At 39.0% G+C, this 16,427-nt stretch overlaps 2 protein-coding genes across 3 annotated transcripts in view; both read right to left on the reverse strand.

Annotated features, from left to right (window-relative positions):
- afap1l1b (actin filament associated protein 1-like 1b) overlaps positions 1-8,591 on the reverse strand; it is a 41,966-nt gene extending 33,375 nt beyond the window's left edge. For both annotated transcript variants that reach the window (XM_072445744.1, XM_072445743.1), the window contains exon 1: positions 8,398-8,591. In XM_072445744.1, coding sequence (XP_072301845.1) covers positions 8,398-8,419 — 22 coding nt within the window. In that variant the 5' untranslated portion in view covers positions 8,420-8,591. The remainder of the gene's footprint in view (positions 1-8,397) is intronic.
- A 791-nt stretch (positions 8,592-9,382) lies between these two features.
- On the reverse strand, positions 9,383-15,105 carry sycp3 (synaptonemal complex protein 3). The gene is made up of 8 exons (XM_072445763.1): positions 14,927-15,105; positions 14,765-14,846; positions 14,023-14,057; positions 13,805-13,922; positions 12,805-12,904; positions 10,568-10,666; positions 10,298-10,402; positions 9,383-9,499 (listed from the first exon to the last, which is right to left on the reverse strand). The coding sequence occupies exons 1-8, from the start codon at positions 15,060-15,062 to the stop codon at positions 9,446-9,448; spliced, it is 729 nt and encodes a 242-aa protein (XP_072301864.1). The 5' UTR covers positions 15,063-15,105; the 3' UTR covers positions 9,383-9,445.
- Positions 15,106-16,427: the final 1,322 nt, after the last annotated feature.

The following is a 16,427-nucleotide window of genomic DNA, read 5'->3' on the forward strand; positions in this document are numbered from 1 at the left end:
TCTTCGGCACAAAGTGACTCAGAAAAAGGCCCTCTCTCACATCCCCTTCCACAATGCTCCATTGTCTTCAGCGCAGCCAAAATTAGACGGACACAAAGCCACGGTCAGACCAGTGCGAACAATGCCGAAAGTCAAACAAAAAATAACACAGGAACTTACACCCGCACCACCAGGGCCGCCGTGTCCCAGATGAGGAGCGAGGTGCGGCAGCTGCCCCGACGCCCCGTCAAAGGGAGTCTGAGTCCATAGTTTAAAAAGGGTCCAACTCATCTGTGTTGTAAAAGAGGTTATGCACCGACATTCTTTTATATTTTCCCTGCACTTTACGACTGAGGGGGAGAATTATGGGAAGCACAACTGATAAAATGTGTTTCATTGTGGTTTTTTCGTGTGGTTTTTGTCCATTGAGCTATTGTTTTGCTCAGATTAACTTCATATAGTAACATGGAAACTGAAAGTACTTTCTCCATTGTTGCTGCGGCTGTGCAGTATCTACCGTAGCTTAATTACCGTAGCTTGTTTGCAAACAGCAGGGGGAGATTAAGGACACTTCAACTCAACATTCATTTCCTAAACGCAGACTCAAAGACATGTTATTTAAGGAGAGTACTCAGTTTAGCTTAGGCACGATCACAAAGTCTGCATCAGTGATAAATGTGAGTGGAGCTGCAGTGTTCCTGTTGTTAATCTGGTTTACTCAAACTGTTTGCTTGATTTTTTTGTTTTAGATGTCAGGCTCAAACTAATCATTTAGCAGAGTTATAGATGTTTACATTTTTTATTGGACTGTAGCAGCTTTTTCACATTTTAGCTGTGCTTTGAGCGCCTACACGACAAAAATATCATTAATCACCATTGCGTTTTTGCCCGTCACTGCTAAAATACAGAACGCTGTGATCTCATCTGCATAACCTCCATTTGTTGTTGTTATTTTAAGATAAGATAAGATATTCCTTTATTGTCCCACATGGGGACAATAAAGGAATATCTTATCATGGGACCAGAGCATGCGACTCTCATTTGCACATACAATAAAGATCGACCCCAGCTTGAGATTATGGCTGATACGCTAAAACGTACAATATAATTACTCTTGTGGGATATATGGTGTTTACTAGTGTGCAATAAATTACATAAACAACTTCATGTTATTCATGAGGATACTGCATTAAAACAGAGTGACAAAATACATACATTTAGCATAATACGGGACCAAAGGAGCACAGAAAGCTGCACATTGCTCCTGGCTGCCTGTTATTTCCTGGCTGCACCGCCGTAATGCCGCGGCGACCAGTGAAAGCGCATTTTAACCCCTTTAAAAGCTGTACGTTAGCGTCCTCCTCCGCTGCCCTCTGAGTCTTTGCGCTCGGGGTTAAACTGCAGCTGTTGTGGCCGTGCAGCTGCGCCTTTCCTGCCTACGCTTTGACACTCTCTCCTCATTTCAGATCCAGCCTTCATCTCTCTCCTTCTCCATCGCTCCACCATTTCATATTCCTTTTCGTGTTCGACGGCGCCCCGCTGCGCCCTTCATCCCGTCGCCCCGAAAGCTCCGCGCTGGTTTTTTTTGGGAGAAGCCAGCTGTGCGAGGGATGAGATAATAAAGATGACTAACTCAAATTACAGAGCTGCGTTTCTTCCAATTCCCTTCTATGTTTGAGAATAAACCGAGGACTAAAAATAGACGATGGGCGGCGGAGTCATCAAGGGCGCTCACATTCAACCTTTGTCCCGATTTCAGAATAGACAAACTTTGGGCTGTAGAGGCAAAAGTTCAGTCATCTTTTTCAGTCGTCTTCCAGTTCTTCCGTTTTGACTGAGGGTTTCTAACAGTTCTTTCAGTGTAATTATTAGTATGGTTTTTGTCATGTCTGATGAATTTTCTGACACAAGAACACATTGATTTTCTTCCCATGACTGGATTTTTAAAGCCGCGCCATCAAGAGGAAAAGTTTGGCGCTACTTTAAATTGAAATGTTGCTAAATGCATTTATGCATGACGTCGTCGCCGACTTCTTCCCCAGTGTGAAGAGCGAAGCATCGAACATATCTGTCCTGCCACCTGGAGCACTTTTAAATGTGCTCCTTTTAGCACTTCTCGTGCTCGCTCCAGTTCTTCTCTCCTCTCCTTATTCGCTCTTAATCCCTCTCTCTCTCCGCTTTTCTGTCGCTCTCTCCTTCCCTCTCTTTCGCTCTCGCTCCACTTTTCCCCCGTTCACTTTAGCCTCTGTCTCTACTTCCTCTCTCTTTCCTTCCCTCGCTTTCTCTCCACTTTTCTGTCTCTCTTTCCTTCTTCACTCTCTCTTTCTTTCTTTCTCACTCTACTCTCGCCACTTTTCTGTCTCTTTTCCTCCCTTCACACTGACCTCTGTCTCTCTTTCCTTTCCTCTATTTCTCGCCACTTTTCTGTCTCTCTTTCCTTCTTCTCTTTCTTTCTTTCTCTCTCACTTTTTTCTCTTTCCACTTTTCTGTCTCTATTCCCCCCTTCACACAAACCAGTCTCTCCTTCCTCTCTCTTTCTCTCTACTTGTCTGTCTCTTTCATTCTTCTCTCCACTTTTCTGTCTCTTTTCCCCCTTCACTCTAACCTCTGTCTCTCTTCCCTTGCCTCTCTTTCTCTCCACTTTTCTGTCTTTCTTTCTTTCTCACTCTTCTCTCTCCACTTTTTCTCTCTTTCTTTCTTTCTTTCTCACTCTTCTCTCTCCAATTTTTCTCTCTTTCTTTCTTTCTTTCTTTCTCACTCTTCTCTCTCCACTTTTCAGTCTCTTTCCCCCCTTCACTCTCCTCTTCCCTCTGTCTCTCCCTCTCTTCTGTCCTGGTCCTTCACATATTCTTCTGTCTCTGGAGACCTGGGGGTTCCGCTGAGAATCAGCTGTTCTTAAGGCTGCGCTCACTCACTGCACAGAGGGGCTTTTGTGACACCCACCCGCACCCGCATGCACGCACACGCACGCACACACCCACCCACGCACACACGCATACACACACACCCACAACCACACGCACACCCACACGCACACACACGCATGCACACACACACAAGGCAGAAATATCACTTTATATCATTGTACTACACTAAATGTTTCTGTCTCTTTTTGAGGTATTTTTTTTCATTGTTTTAATTATAGATTATATTGTCAATATTCTAATTATACGTTTTCGATATACTCTCCTCACTCAACACAACTTACTTAAAAAACTAAAATTATATATATTGCAAAAATGACAATAACGATACAAGTTCAAAATAATCAGCTTAACAAGTCTAATGAATGACTATTACCTCCCCGTGCACAGTAACATCATTTAACTGTTTATTACATGGCTTTCTTCAGCGTTTTGCTGCATGTTCTTTTCTGATGAAGGTCAGTCATGGGACCAGAGCATGCGACTCTCATTTGAGCTGATCTGTTCAGCTCACAACACAACAGCCATAACTCAGCACCGCCGCCGCCGCCACCGCCGGAGTTTATCTGACCACATAATGCATCAGCACTCAACGACACACAGAGGAGACTTTTATCCCTGTAACCTCAGCTCTCTTTTTAATCACATGTTCAACCCCATCAAAGTCTGCCACGATCCCCCAAACACGGAAAACTACAAGCCCAGATCCACGTCATGTTTGTGAAGAGATCTGAAGCTTGATAAGATGAGAACATTACCGGAACAGACAGCACGGACATGGTTATTATAATTATGAAACATTCGTCCATCGAGGCCACTGCTCTTGTGATTTGTTGGGAAAAATACATTGAATTTAAAACATTGCTTAAAGGATAAATATTATGCAAAATTATCTTGTTCATTAACGCGTTTAAAGTTGTGTTGCATGTTTGAGTAAGCACCATTGCTTTCAAAATCCCTGTATTTACGGCGACAAAGTGTAAAGGGGAAGGCAGCAGGACAGAAAGGGAGCATTAGTTTAAGTCATTTTAGATCAAAATTTAATAATCTACGTGCGACCTGGATTATAACTACAGTAAATTCCAGAAAAGCATTATAATCATCTTTAAAAGGAGTTGTTCCGTGCAATAAAGTAAAAAATGTTTTGCATCATACATTGTAAAAGCAGATTTTAGGGTCAAAATGAGACTGCTGTGCGATGTTCATTGTCTGCATCTAATTATAAAAAAAAAAATATCGGCCGTAAACTCTGAAGTAAACGCACTGTTAGCATGCTAGTTGTTGTTAGCAGTAGCTTGATGCCCAAACTGGGCTCTGGCCTCCAAAAGTTGTGAAACACTTAACATGCTCAGGAGACAAATGTGAACACTGTGACGTTACAGCTCTAAAAATCGGTTTGGATTTGAGTTTAAATTTCATCAAGTTATGGATTTTCTGCTGCAGCCAAAAAACACTTGCAAGACAAAGGCCTAAAGACGTAACAAGTCATGAAAATTACATAGTACTTCTCTCAAGCAAACTTATTTTGTATCATACACGAGTTCTTCCAGGCTGCAGCAGGATACATTCTTTCTCCTCATTTCCTCATGACCTTCTCCACACACTGACAATGAGTCCACTCACCTGAACCCCAAAGGTCCACCGTCCAGAGCCCTGAGAACCAGCTCGGGACCAGCCCTGGGGAGAGTCCCGGGGCAGGCTCCAGACAAACCGTCCAACTCACTTAGAAAGAAGCCAGCTACCAGCCTCAACATGATGTCGGATGTCCTATAATGGTGTTTTAAACGATTTGTTTACCACCTGTTTACAATGTGTGTGTTTTGAAGCGTGTTTTGAGCGATGAATCAAATGTGAATCACTTACTCCTAAAAATGTTGTGTTGAGATTTTTTTCTGAAACGATATCTGTATTGACTTGTTTGTATCATTGTCCTATCATCGCTTTCCTGTGTGTTTGTTTGTTTGTTTGTTTTAACAATTTCAACACTGTTTTGGAGGGTTTTAGGCTGCACTTGCGTACTATATCAAAACTGGGACTAAACCTTGATCTAAACCAGGACTAGAATCAACTACAAAGTACAACCGATATTTCTGTTACTTGTCAACTTATACTGATGCAAAAATTCATCATTATGGCCAAAAATTCAGTATTGTCTATATGTTGCTCGTTCATAGTTCATAAAGCCTGCATGTCCTCCCCTGTGTGCCGTCCATCGTCTGCCCAAAAGCAGATGGAGAGGCCTCTGCTTCCTCTCCACATAACGCAATAAGTAAAAGGTAATCAATGAAAGAATGAACGGAATGCAAACAGGAAGCCAGGCCATGATATCACTGGACAAACAGCCAGCGACTGAAGGCTGAACATACGGGTGTTTCGCTGTTGTTGGGTGTCAGATGACATCATAACACTCCATAGGCTTTAAAAGTGAAATAACTAAAGTGCTGATTTTTGTTGAAGAATGGCGACAACCAAGCGTCTTGTCAAATTAGACCGTACAACAGACAAATGGAACATTTTTGGACAATTTCATAAACGGAATTCACAGAGACAAGCTTCGGTTCCAGGTTTTATGTGTTTAAAACGTGTCAGGAACTGTGACTGTAGGGCTGGGATGAAGATTTTGTTTGATCCCTATTGATCGTTCACAATTCTATTCAATTTCGTTCTGTTTCAGTAAAGAAAAAACAAAGACAAACTATTAATACACACCATTTAAAACAAACTAAATATATAAGTCTGTTCTCCAAACCACAGGCTTTTAGACCGATCAGTTAAAAACACAGATAATGGACGATTAGAGATGACAGAATCTGGATAAAATGTGATTAAAAGCACAGCCCGTTCAAGTAAATTTGCATGAGCACAATCGATAAGTCTACTGCACAGTAACTCTAATAATCATTTAGAAGTAAGTGACGGATAATTCCATTCATCTGCAGTGTTCCATGTGACCGCTGCACAAGCCCTAAAGGGAATTTTTACAGGAAATATCTTGGATATCTTAATACATAAGTATGAGTCTAGTGTTTGTATGACCCAGATATGCACAGCCTGGAGTTGTTGTGTTCTCTGTTCTCTGTTAGAGTCCCATCGGCCCAAGCCCCTGCAGATCGGATGTTTCCTCGGCTTTGTCTCCTAAACTCCTTCCCTTGCTCCTACTGGTTTCTCCAGACACCCCTCCTCTCCAACCAGGGGTCAGAGTTCAAGGCCTGGCAGTCCCCTTCAACTCACTCCACAACAAAAGTCGGCTTGAGCGACGCAGCATCCTGTAATTCACATTTTCGCGATGAGAAGTGGATGGTGTCATTGCTCGCCTGGGGTTTAGCTCTGAGAGGGACAATTTAAAAATCCAATTTAGATCAAAGTGATAAAGGCATTTAAAAGAAGCAGGCGAATTATTGGACATTCCTCTTGTATCTTATCACAGTGGACACGAGGAGACGCTGAGGAGACGAACGGGAGGGGTGTAGTATTAGGGACCCAAAGTGCAGTACAACAGCAGGACTGGACCGTATCATACCGTTCATTCTGTAAGATCTGTATATTTCAGTGTGTGATGTGAATGCCACCTGCTTCTGTCTCCTTGGAAATTATATTGCTTTGCCTAAACTGTTCATAGTGTGACTTTAAACGTGTTAGTTCCTCCATGTATAATGCCATACTGCGGAACATTCTCCTTTGTGACAGGAAAGGAATCTGCACCTTTAAATGTGAATATCAGGATATCATTTGCCTGTTACATCTATAGCTTTTCAAACACCCACTGTGCGGACGCTGCAGGCGCTAAAAACACGAATAACAAAACATGGATTTGTGCAGTGAGAGAAGGTATAAGAAAGACACATCAGTTAGACCACTATTGCGAGTGTTTAAATAATAATAAATATAATGTATAAGTCGTAGAGAGCTTTTACAGATGCCCAAAGTCACTTTATACGTTTGTGCATTACCCACAATTTACACCACAGTAGTGACAGTAGCGAAGCAAACCCATCTCCAGAACTGTCCAGCCTTTTGTCAATAATACTATACTATACTACTATATAATGCGAGAATTATAATATGAAGACTTGTTGATGGACAAATGCCTGGCTAAAGCTACTCAACATGCGATTATAGTTCATTTAGTTCATCTTTGTTCATCTTAAATGCATAAAAACACGGCAATCAAAGTAACGGTAATAATCCATCAAATTGACAATAAAGAAAATCCACATATTGGTTGGTATGTTACAGTTACTTTAATCTAAGATGCTCATTAATACATGCATTTCAATGTTGGACTGAAAATCTTCTGAGAGGAGGTCAGTCACTCTCCACGTGTAACCGTGAGACTATGAGTGGAGCACTTTCTCTGCGCGTACATTGAAAAGTAAAGTTCTACAGGCGCTGCACTTGAAAAATGAGTTACAGTTTAACCAGTAAACTCTGTGACCGAGGGCAAAAAGAGGGAGAGGAAGAGGAAATGTGTGGCTCTTGTGGAGGTCAAGGCCGGTCACTTTACGTCCTGTCCAGAGTAACGATACGCTGCTTTAAGCTCCAAACCAAACGACATAAGTGGCAGTTGTAAGACTTACTATGAGTGAGTTTTTCCACAGCACAAATGCAAACACAGCTGCACAACTGTTTGGCACACACACAGAGGCGCTCAGCCAGTGTCATCAAGTTACCTTTTCACAACCACATAAACGGTTATCATTAGGATTTCAAACCTTAAAGCTGCTCACCATTGATTATAACCTCTCAGTGCAGTAAACCAAACTGTTATCTAAATTAATAAGGCTTTATTTTGAACCTGGGGTCATTTGCCTATCTTTAATTAGATGCAAATAGGTCATGTTGTTGTGTATGGCTATAATAAGCACTTACATCCACAGTCTTTACCTTATCTTTCACATAATAGCCATTGTTCGCCTCTCACTCGCCCACAGCTCCATCACCTGGGGCAACATAAGCCAGTTTCCTGCCCGGGTTTGTGGCCTCGGGTCCGGGACAGAGCGGCCATAGAGCCGCAGCTCCAGCCGCGCCGCCTCCAACGCGGCAGTCCTGAGTTGGGCTCAGATTGCATCAGTGTCGCGCTCCACCTGAGGATGTCTCTCCTCCACCGCGCGCTTTACGCACGGCGCGCAAACCGGTGCACGCAGAGGCACGCACGTGACGTCAGCCAGCGCCGTTAAACCGGGAGCGTGAGAGTCAGCTCAGCCCGGGACAACTCTGTTTACCCCGGACTTTGGAAACAGGGAATCAGCTGCAGCCCTCGTGCAGAAATACTGTTACATACTATAAATACTATAAAAGTTGAGCCTGCGTGTTATTTCCATTTACACTCAGATGCAACAGTTCCATGTCCGTGTGATCATAACCATCAGCCCATATAAAGGCACTAAACTCCTTTTACATATACTTTACCAACAGAAGGTTCGTTTAGTTTGACTCGGGACAGTGAGTTTTAGTTGTATCTTGTAAAGTCTGAACAAACGTAACTTTGACTCACCGCTCTGCCGCTTTGACTCCATGACTGCCGCGCGCCGTCACCCGCTGTTTCCTCTAACAATTCCTCGGTTGTTTCATTCTAAAGTGGCTGGAACACACGGGGCGTGTCCTGGGCACGGGTCCCGGGACACAGCGGGGCTCTGTAGTTCACTGTTGCCTCCGCGCGGCCGGGACTCACTTGGGCCAAAGCTTCTGGATCTTGTTCCTCCAGATCCGCCCGGACCCGGGGCACGGACCCGGGGCTGCGCGGTCTTAGCGCCGGAGTATTCTGTGGGTCAGACACGGTGACGTCACACAAGGATGAGATCACTATATTTACTATGTTTATCTGCAATGTGGATTATTACCTGTCTTTTTGTAGATTACGTGATCATGATTTCTAGAGTTGTTTGATTATTGTCACGTAAACATTTAAATCTGATGGAAAATGTGTTTTTTATCATTATAAACATACAGTATGTCTATTTATGATAGTTTTAATACCGCACTGTGAAACGTTAAAGAAAAACGTATAAGATGCCCGATGTGCCCTCCACAAGTGAAGTTACAAATTACAAAAGGTTGACATTTATTTTAAAATTCACTGTAGTTTGTTTCCCGAATACAAATTTCATTAATAAACTTTCACATGTCGCCAAGAGTTTTCCTATTTGACATATCAGACACACCAATAATCAGATCTAATAATGAGTTTATCTGTTATCTACTGTATATGATTTCTGTGTGTGAATGTGCCGGGCAGCTATGTTTCCCCGGCAACAGCCTTTGAGGGGTTTGTAAAGCAGAATATGGATCCAAACCAATGTAATTATAATAAACACGTCCTGCAATGTCTTTCAGTGTCACTTGTGCCCCATAAACTACAGCGTAATAACGGCATTATAAAGTATTTATTCAAAACTCTCAGCAAAACAGAACTTTCATTTAACATCCTTTAACACAATGAGACAGATAACATTTAATAAATATATAATGTTGTGTATTCCATGTGCTCTGGATAAATAAATAAATAAATGCAGCAAAACGAACACAACATGTGAGTAATCATGTTAAAACAGCATGGACTGAAGGGACTTCCGCACAGTGGCCATCTCCTGCTGTTGCTGGGGACAAAAGACACAAAGAGAGTGTATTTAATGTGGTTTTTCAAGATTCTTTACATTTAATGAAGTGTCAAAGAAAAAGAAATAACTCGATAACAATTTTTTCATACTAGAAAAATAACTAAACGTTTTCAAAAGTGTTTATCTTTTGTTACATTTTAACTTCACAGGCACCAAATAGAAAGTAATAATAGTGAAATATTGTGAATAAACAACATTTGATTATACTGCATCGATATTGTGGGCTGTTGTATCAATATGTTGCCATGAGTATTTTTGGGTATATAAAAAAATGTAAATATGTATGTGACAAGTTTAGTTGAAATGGAAACATACATTTGACAAATTCACTGTTTCAGAGATTAAAATGGGTTTATTTTAAAATCAATAAATGTATCTGTTGTTAAAATGTAGTATTTGGTTCTTAAAGACAGGGATAAATATATCGCAGAATATTATGTTCAATCAAGCCCCAGAGAGCACGATAAAGAAGAAGACAATGAGCTAAAGTCCAAAGGACAAACCTAAACAAAGGCGACGAAATATGGCCTATTTTAGAAGATTTATGGACTATTTTTTTTATTTATTTTTTAAATATGCACATGGAAGCTCTTTGTGTGTTTGAGGACGGGGAAGAAGTTTGATTTCAGAGCGATGCACATATCAATCTGGTGTTATTTATTACTATTATCACTAGTGACGTTTAAGCTGCATGATTTTATCTATTACAATAACCTTCAATATAACCTAAATAAGTTGTTCCAATAGTATAAGATGATAAAGTCGTGTTCCACTGACTGTGTCCATGAGGATCTTCTTCTGCAGTGAGGCCATCTCCTTTCTCAGCTCCTGTTGCGCCCCCTGGAGGAAGGTCTCGTGACTCTTCTCCATCTCCTCCATGTTCTAAAAGTACATCAACAAAAGTATAAACAAAATACAGCTTGTATTTGTCACACTAGTAATTACATCCAATCCAATTCTTTCATCTATCAAGTGTAACTGATCCATAAACACAAGTTATGTAGAGATTATAAATGGAGTAAAGACTTGATTAAAAAGTGCTTGTACCTTCATAAATTGCTCGTACAACTCTCTGACGGTCTTCAGCTTCTGGTTTTGCACGACTCGCGCCTGCTGCAAGACCTTCTGCTGCTGCCTCAGAAGAGTCTGGACATTTACAAAAGAGGTGAGGACAAATTATTTTCCATTAACCCACTGATGAAATTCAAGGCTGGTGTAAAACTATTTGCTCCTCTGTACAAAACGGAGGGTGAAATAAAGGTTAAGGTGAGCTGTGCAACATGGTTTTCAATTTTACTTTCCAGAAGGTAAACAATACCAAACTTTGAACACTAATATAGTCTGAACTCTGTAAACCTCTAAACTTTGAACACTAATGTAGTCTGAACTCTGTAAACCTGTAAACTTTGAACACTAATATATACAAAATACTGACCATAAACCTCTAAACTTTGAACACTAATGTAGTCTGAACTCTGTAAACCTGTAAACTTTGAACACTAATATATACAAAATACTGACCATAAACCTCTAAACTTTGAACACTAATGTAGTCTGAACTCTGTAAACCTGTAAACTTTGAACACTAATGTAGTCTGAACTCTGTAAACCTGTAAACTTTGAACACTAATATATACAAAATACTGACTGTAAAGCTCTAAACTTTGAACACTAATATAGTCTGAACTCTGTAAACCTGTAAACTTTGAACACTAATGTAGTCTGAACTCTGTAAACCTGTAAACTTTGAACACTAATATATACAAAATACTGACCGTAAACCTCTAAACTTTGAACACTAATGTAGTCTGAACTCTGTAAACCTGTAAACTTTGAACACTAATATATACAAAATACTGACCGTAAACCTCTAAACTTTGAACACTAATGTAGTCTGAACTCTGTAAACCTGTAAACTTTGAACACTAATATATACAAAATACTGACTGTAAAGCTCTAAACTTTGAACACTAATATAGTCTGAACTCTGTAAACCTGTAAACTTTGAACACTAATATATACAAAATACTGACTGTAAACCTCTAAACTTTGAACACTAATGTAGTCTGAACTCTGTAAACCTGTAAACTTTGAACACTAATATATACAAAATACTGACTGTAAAGCTCTAAACTTTTAACACTAATATAGTCTGAACTCTGAAGCTCTAAACTTTTAACACTAATATATACAAAATACTGACTGTAAAGCTCTAAACTTTGAACACTAATATATACAAAATACTGACTGTAAACCTCTAAACTTTGAACACTAATGTAGTCTGAACTCTGTAAACCTGTAAACTTTGAACACTAATATATACAAAATACTGACTGTAAAGCTCTAAACTTTGAACACTAATATATACAAAATACTGACTGTAAAGCTCTAAACTTGAACACTAATATATACAAAATACTGACTGTAAAGCTCTAAACTTTTAACACTAATACATACAAAATACTGACTGTAAACCTCTAAACTTTTAACACTAATATATACAAAATACTGACTGTAAAGCTCTAAACTTTGAACACTAATATATACAAAATACTGACTGTAAACCTCTAAACTTTGAACACTAATGTAGTCTGAACTCTGTAAACCTGTAAACTTTGAACACTAATATATACAAAATACTGACTGTAAACCTCTAAACTTTTAACACTAATACATACAAAATACTGACTGTAAACCTCTAAACTTTTAACACTAATACATACAAAATACTGACTGTAAACCTCTAAACTTTTAACACTAATACATACAAAATACTGACTGTAAAGCTCTAAACTTTTAACACTAACACATACAAAATACGGACTGTAAAGCTCTAAACTTTTATCACTATTATATACAAAATACCAAACTTTTAACACATAATAACACATATATAGTCTGAACTCTGCTCTAAACCACTTGCTTTTACTGACAAAATACTGACTGAAAACCTCTCGAACAACATCACTGACAATCAAATGTCTCAATCTCACCTCGATTAATTGAAAACTTACGACACACTTTCTGCATTTGACCCATCATTCATCCCTTCATGTAATTTGCCTTCATTTGCCCGTTTGACTGGGCTGATCTCTGCTGTTTTGGTATTGTGCACGTTTCAGCTGAAATATCGCTGAAACTGACAAAGAAACGACCTGATCCTACTGTACAAAGAAGTCTTCTGGTAAAGCCGAGTGACTTTTCTCATGAATGGCAAATGTGGACGTGCCGCTGCATGTTGGAGTGGCACAGAATAACCTCTAAACCCTGCGGCGGACACTGACATTGAGCCTCTCCTCCTGCTCCTCGGCTCTCTGCGCCTCGGCCTCCCACTGCTGCAGCGCCGCCGACAACTGCTGCGAATACTGCGCCGTCAGCTTCTGCCTGAACACAGCACGGGAACGACACACGCCACCGTCACGTCTGGGACTCGTGTATTTTATTCAGGGTTAACATAGAAGAAGAGCAAACAGACTGGGATAACACACTGTATGTAGAATGTATGGAATGGTCCCGTTTGGTTCAAAGTCAGACAAATTTGTAAAAAATCAAGTCTGAATCTTAAATTTTTCTAATGTAATGATAATTTCTCTCCAGTCCAATTTAAATGTAAGTTAAATGTGTCTTTAAACCAATTAGATCAGGTTTATTAATCAGGCAAATGTGAAAATGAATCACAGAAATATCCTTCTTTTTACACTTACAACATTTTATTTTTGATCCCTTCTCTTTGAAACATTTTTCACTATAAATTATACTCAATATTCAAATTTTGCATATAATTAAAACAACATTATCCATCTTTTTTAAATATTGTCTACCTGTATCCATTTATTAGGTCCATGACAAAAGTTTTGAGACCCAAATAAGTCGTTCTGAAGTTCAGTGTGTGGCCAAAAACAATCTGTAATGCTCCATTAATATTAGTCCAACATATGTGTGAGCATTGGATACTTTTAATCCTAATGTTTAATTTAAACAAAATTCAATTACTATTTAGTAAATACACTACTAACGTACAGAGTTTAGACGTGAAGTTTGAAGAAAAAAATAAATTGCAGCAACTAATGATTGTTTAACTGATTGATTCATCTTCAATAACCTTATTTATTTATTTAACCTTCATTTATTCATTTATCGATTTGTCATTAGATCGTGAAATGCCCATGAATTGATTAATGATTGTCACTTGAGGACAACTTGATGAACTTAGACTAAATGAAATGTCAAAACATGACTGGATTAATACAATTGTAATGCCACTTTAAATTGGAGAGATGAGACCTTTGAGAATGATGGCTGGTCCAGAGCTGCTCGAGCTTCTGCTGACTTCCCTTCATGTAGTTCTTGGTCAAAGCCTCCAGACGTTTCTTCTTGGCCTGCACCGACTTACTGATATCAGCTACAAACACAGTCAAATGAGAAAGGACTTTATTTAAATGTTTCTGCTTTATATAGTGCAGTTTATGTTCCTTGACAAACAAACAAAAGAGGAATCGTACCGCCAAACTTCTCGATCATGGACATGACTTCATTTCTGAAAGAGAAGATAAGATAAGATAATCCTTTATTGTCCCACATGGGGAAATTTCAAAACATACAACATAATTTGACGATGTTAATTTAAGCAGAAGTGGGTAGAATAACTAGAATTTGTACTTGAGTAAGATTCAAAATAATCTTACTGAAGTGAAAGTAGTGACTCAAATAATACATAATGAACAAGGAAAAACTACTACTTAAATACTGACTAACAGCTTTGCCATAATTGTATTTAAAATTATGTAAGAGTTGACATAATTGGAGAAAAACGTAAAGAACAGACACAAAAAAGCCAAATTATACCGTACAAGTCAAAGAATAATAAGCACAAATGTTCATTAATGTCAACATAAAACTTGTTCCACCTCTATATTATCAGTGAAAAGTGTAACCTAACCCTTTACTCAAGTATAAATACTGTTACTTCAAACTCGGATATTACTGTAGTAGAAATAAAAGTATTATGTCAGGAAAATACACTGAAAAACACAATTAAATACTTAATAAACTGAGTCATTAGCAACTCTGGATTCAAAGTATGTTTTCATATAATTTAATCCAATAAATGCAACAGTAAATAATGAATAAATGTGTAGTTACAATTGTATTTTGTATTTGTTTGTGGTATTTGTTCAGAGTTAAAGAGGACTGAAGTTGAAGCTAGTAGAAACATGACTTCATTGATAAAGTGACATCTTTTACCCCATTGCACAGGGCTCCTCTTCATCAAAATCTGCAGAAGGCCGTTTTTTGGCTAGTTTCTTGTCCACAACTGGAGGTTCAGCTTTGGAAAAACAAACATATATTCAGTGTCTTTAAACCAAAAGGTAAACAGTTAGCCGTTAGCATGCAAAGCTACATTACCTTCTCTGCTTTCCTCCTCTGAACCGCTCAACTCTTTCTTCACATCGTCTTCGTCTTCAGCAAAATTAAATAACTTTGCTTTATCACACATGTCCTCTAAGTGTTTTTTCTTCATTTGCCTTCTGGTTGATGACATATTAAGTCCGTCGTTTGTTTTCTTTCTTGAAAATAGGAAAAAGAAAAGAGTAAAAGACGTAACTCTGCCTCGTCTGCCTCCGTCAGATTCCCGCCACTGAGCGCGAGGCTTTTGTCATTGGATGAAATAAACCCGGTTCGTTTCTCTGATTGGTCCGATTTGTCATAACAACAGATGATGACAAAACTAGAAAATACATTTATTTTTCATGTACTATTCCTTTTATTGGTGTAAAACACATCAGAATGCTGGAAAATACGACATATTTGACAAAACATTCACTTGATTTAACGATTTAACTTGCAGTTTACTCTAATGTAATGCAGTTACTTAGGCCAGCCTGCAACTCATTTACTGAATGTTTCTCTATTCAAACCAATCAACTTTGTTTTTAAATTCTGTTTTATTACCATAGCTTTTAAATTGTCTCATGTATATAAGCTATTTTTTAAAGCTAAACATGGACAGAATGTTGGGAACAGTTGCACTCAAACCAAGATAATAAAACCTTTATTTGGGCCACAATGGAGGAATTCCAGTGTTGCAATGCTCAGTTCAAGATCAGCAGGAGAATAGACGCATGCAATAAAAACAAGACAAATAGCTTTAAAATGGGCTTAAATCTAACACTGTGCAACTAGAGAGAGATAAAAGGAACTAAACTTATAACTAAGCCTGATTCCAGGTTTGACGCCGACTTGGTTTGGTCCTGATCTAGTTTAGAATTGAATTTATTCCTGGTTCAGCCCCAATTTGGATGTGGTGAATGTGCGCGTGTGAGACCAGGACTGGAACAGGACTAAACCAAGGCAAGACTACTGTGCATCAGAACTAAACTGGACTCAAAACAAACCAGAATCAGGAATTTATTTGTATTTTGTATATTTAAAAGCCGTGGACAGATGTGGCGGTGCAATGTGTGAATATCCCTTTCAAAAAACACTTTGATGTTTAGCACGTACAGTTATGGCATTTTGAACGTTACACTCCCACACAAGCTTGTCCCTGACGAACTGCTTTCCTGTTTGGATTTTAATATCACCATATTTGGGCATCATTAGACTATTTTGAATTTGTATGCCAAAACAAGCTACCCACATCTCTACTTACCATCTCCTCCTCATCACTGGTGCATATTCAGAAGAGTCTAATTATTCTCTGCACGAATCCACTCGAACCTGACGTGTCTGCAGCCCTCCTGTTCTCCTTCTTCCCCTTTAGTCCCTCTCGACCCCAATACTAAAAATAATCCATTACCTTCTCTTCTTTGCTTTTCCTTTTCTAACTCAACTTAACATTCATATATTCAACACTGGTCTTTCAGTAATTCTTCAACAGAAATATTCCATTAAATATGATGTTTCA

This window comes from Eucyclogobius newberryi, unplaced genomic scaffold (genome assembly GCF_026437365.1).
Source record: "Eucyclogobius newberryi isolate DKJ021-1_F unplaced genomic scaffold, fEucNew1.0.hap1 SCAF_15, whole genome shotgun sequence".
In the NCBI taxonomy this organism is placed as follows: domain Eukaryota; kingdom Metazoa; phylum Chordata; class Actinopteri; order Gobiiformes; family Gobiidae; genus Eucyclogobius; species Eucyclogobius newberryi.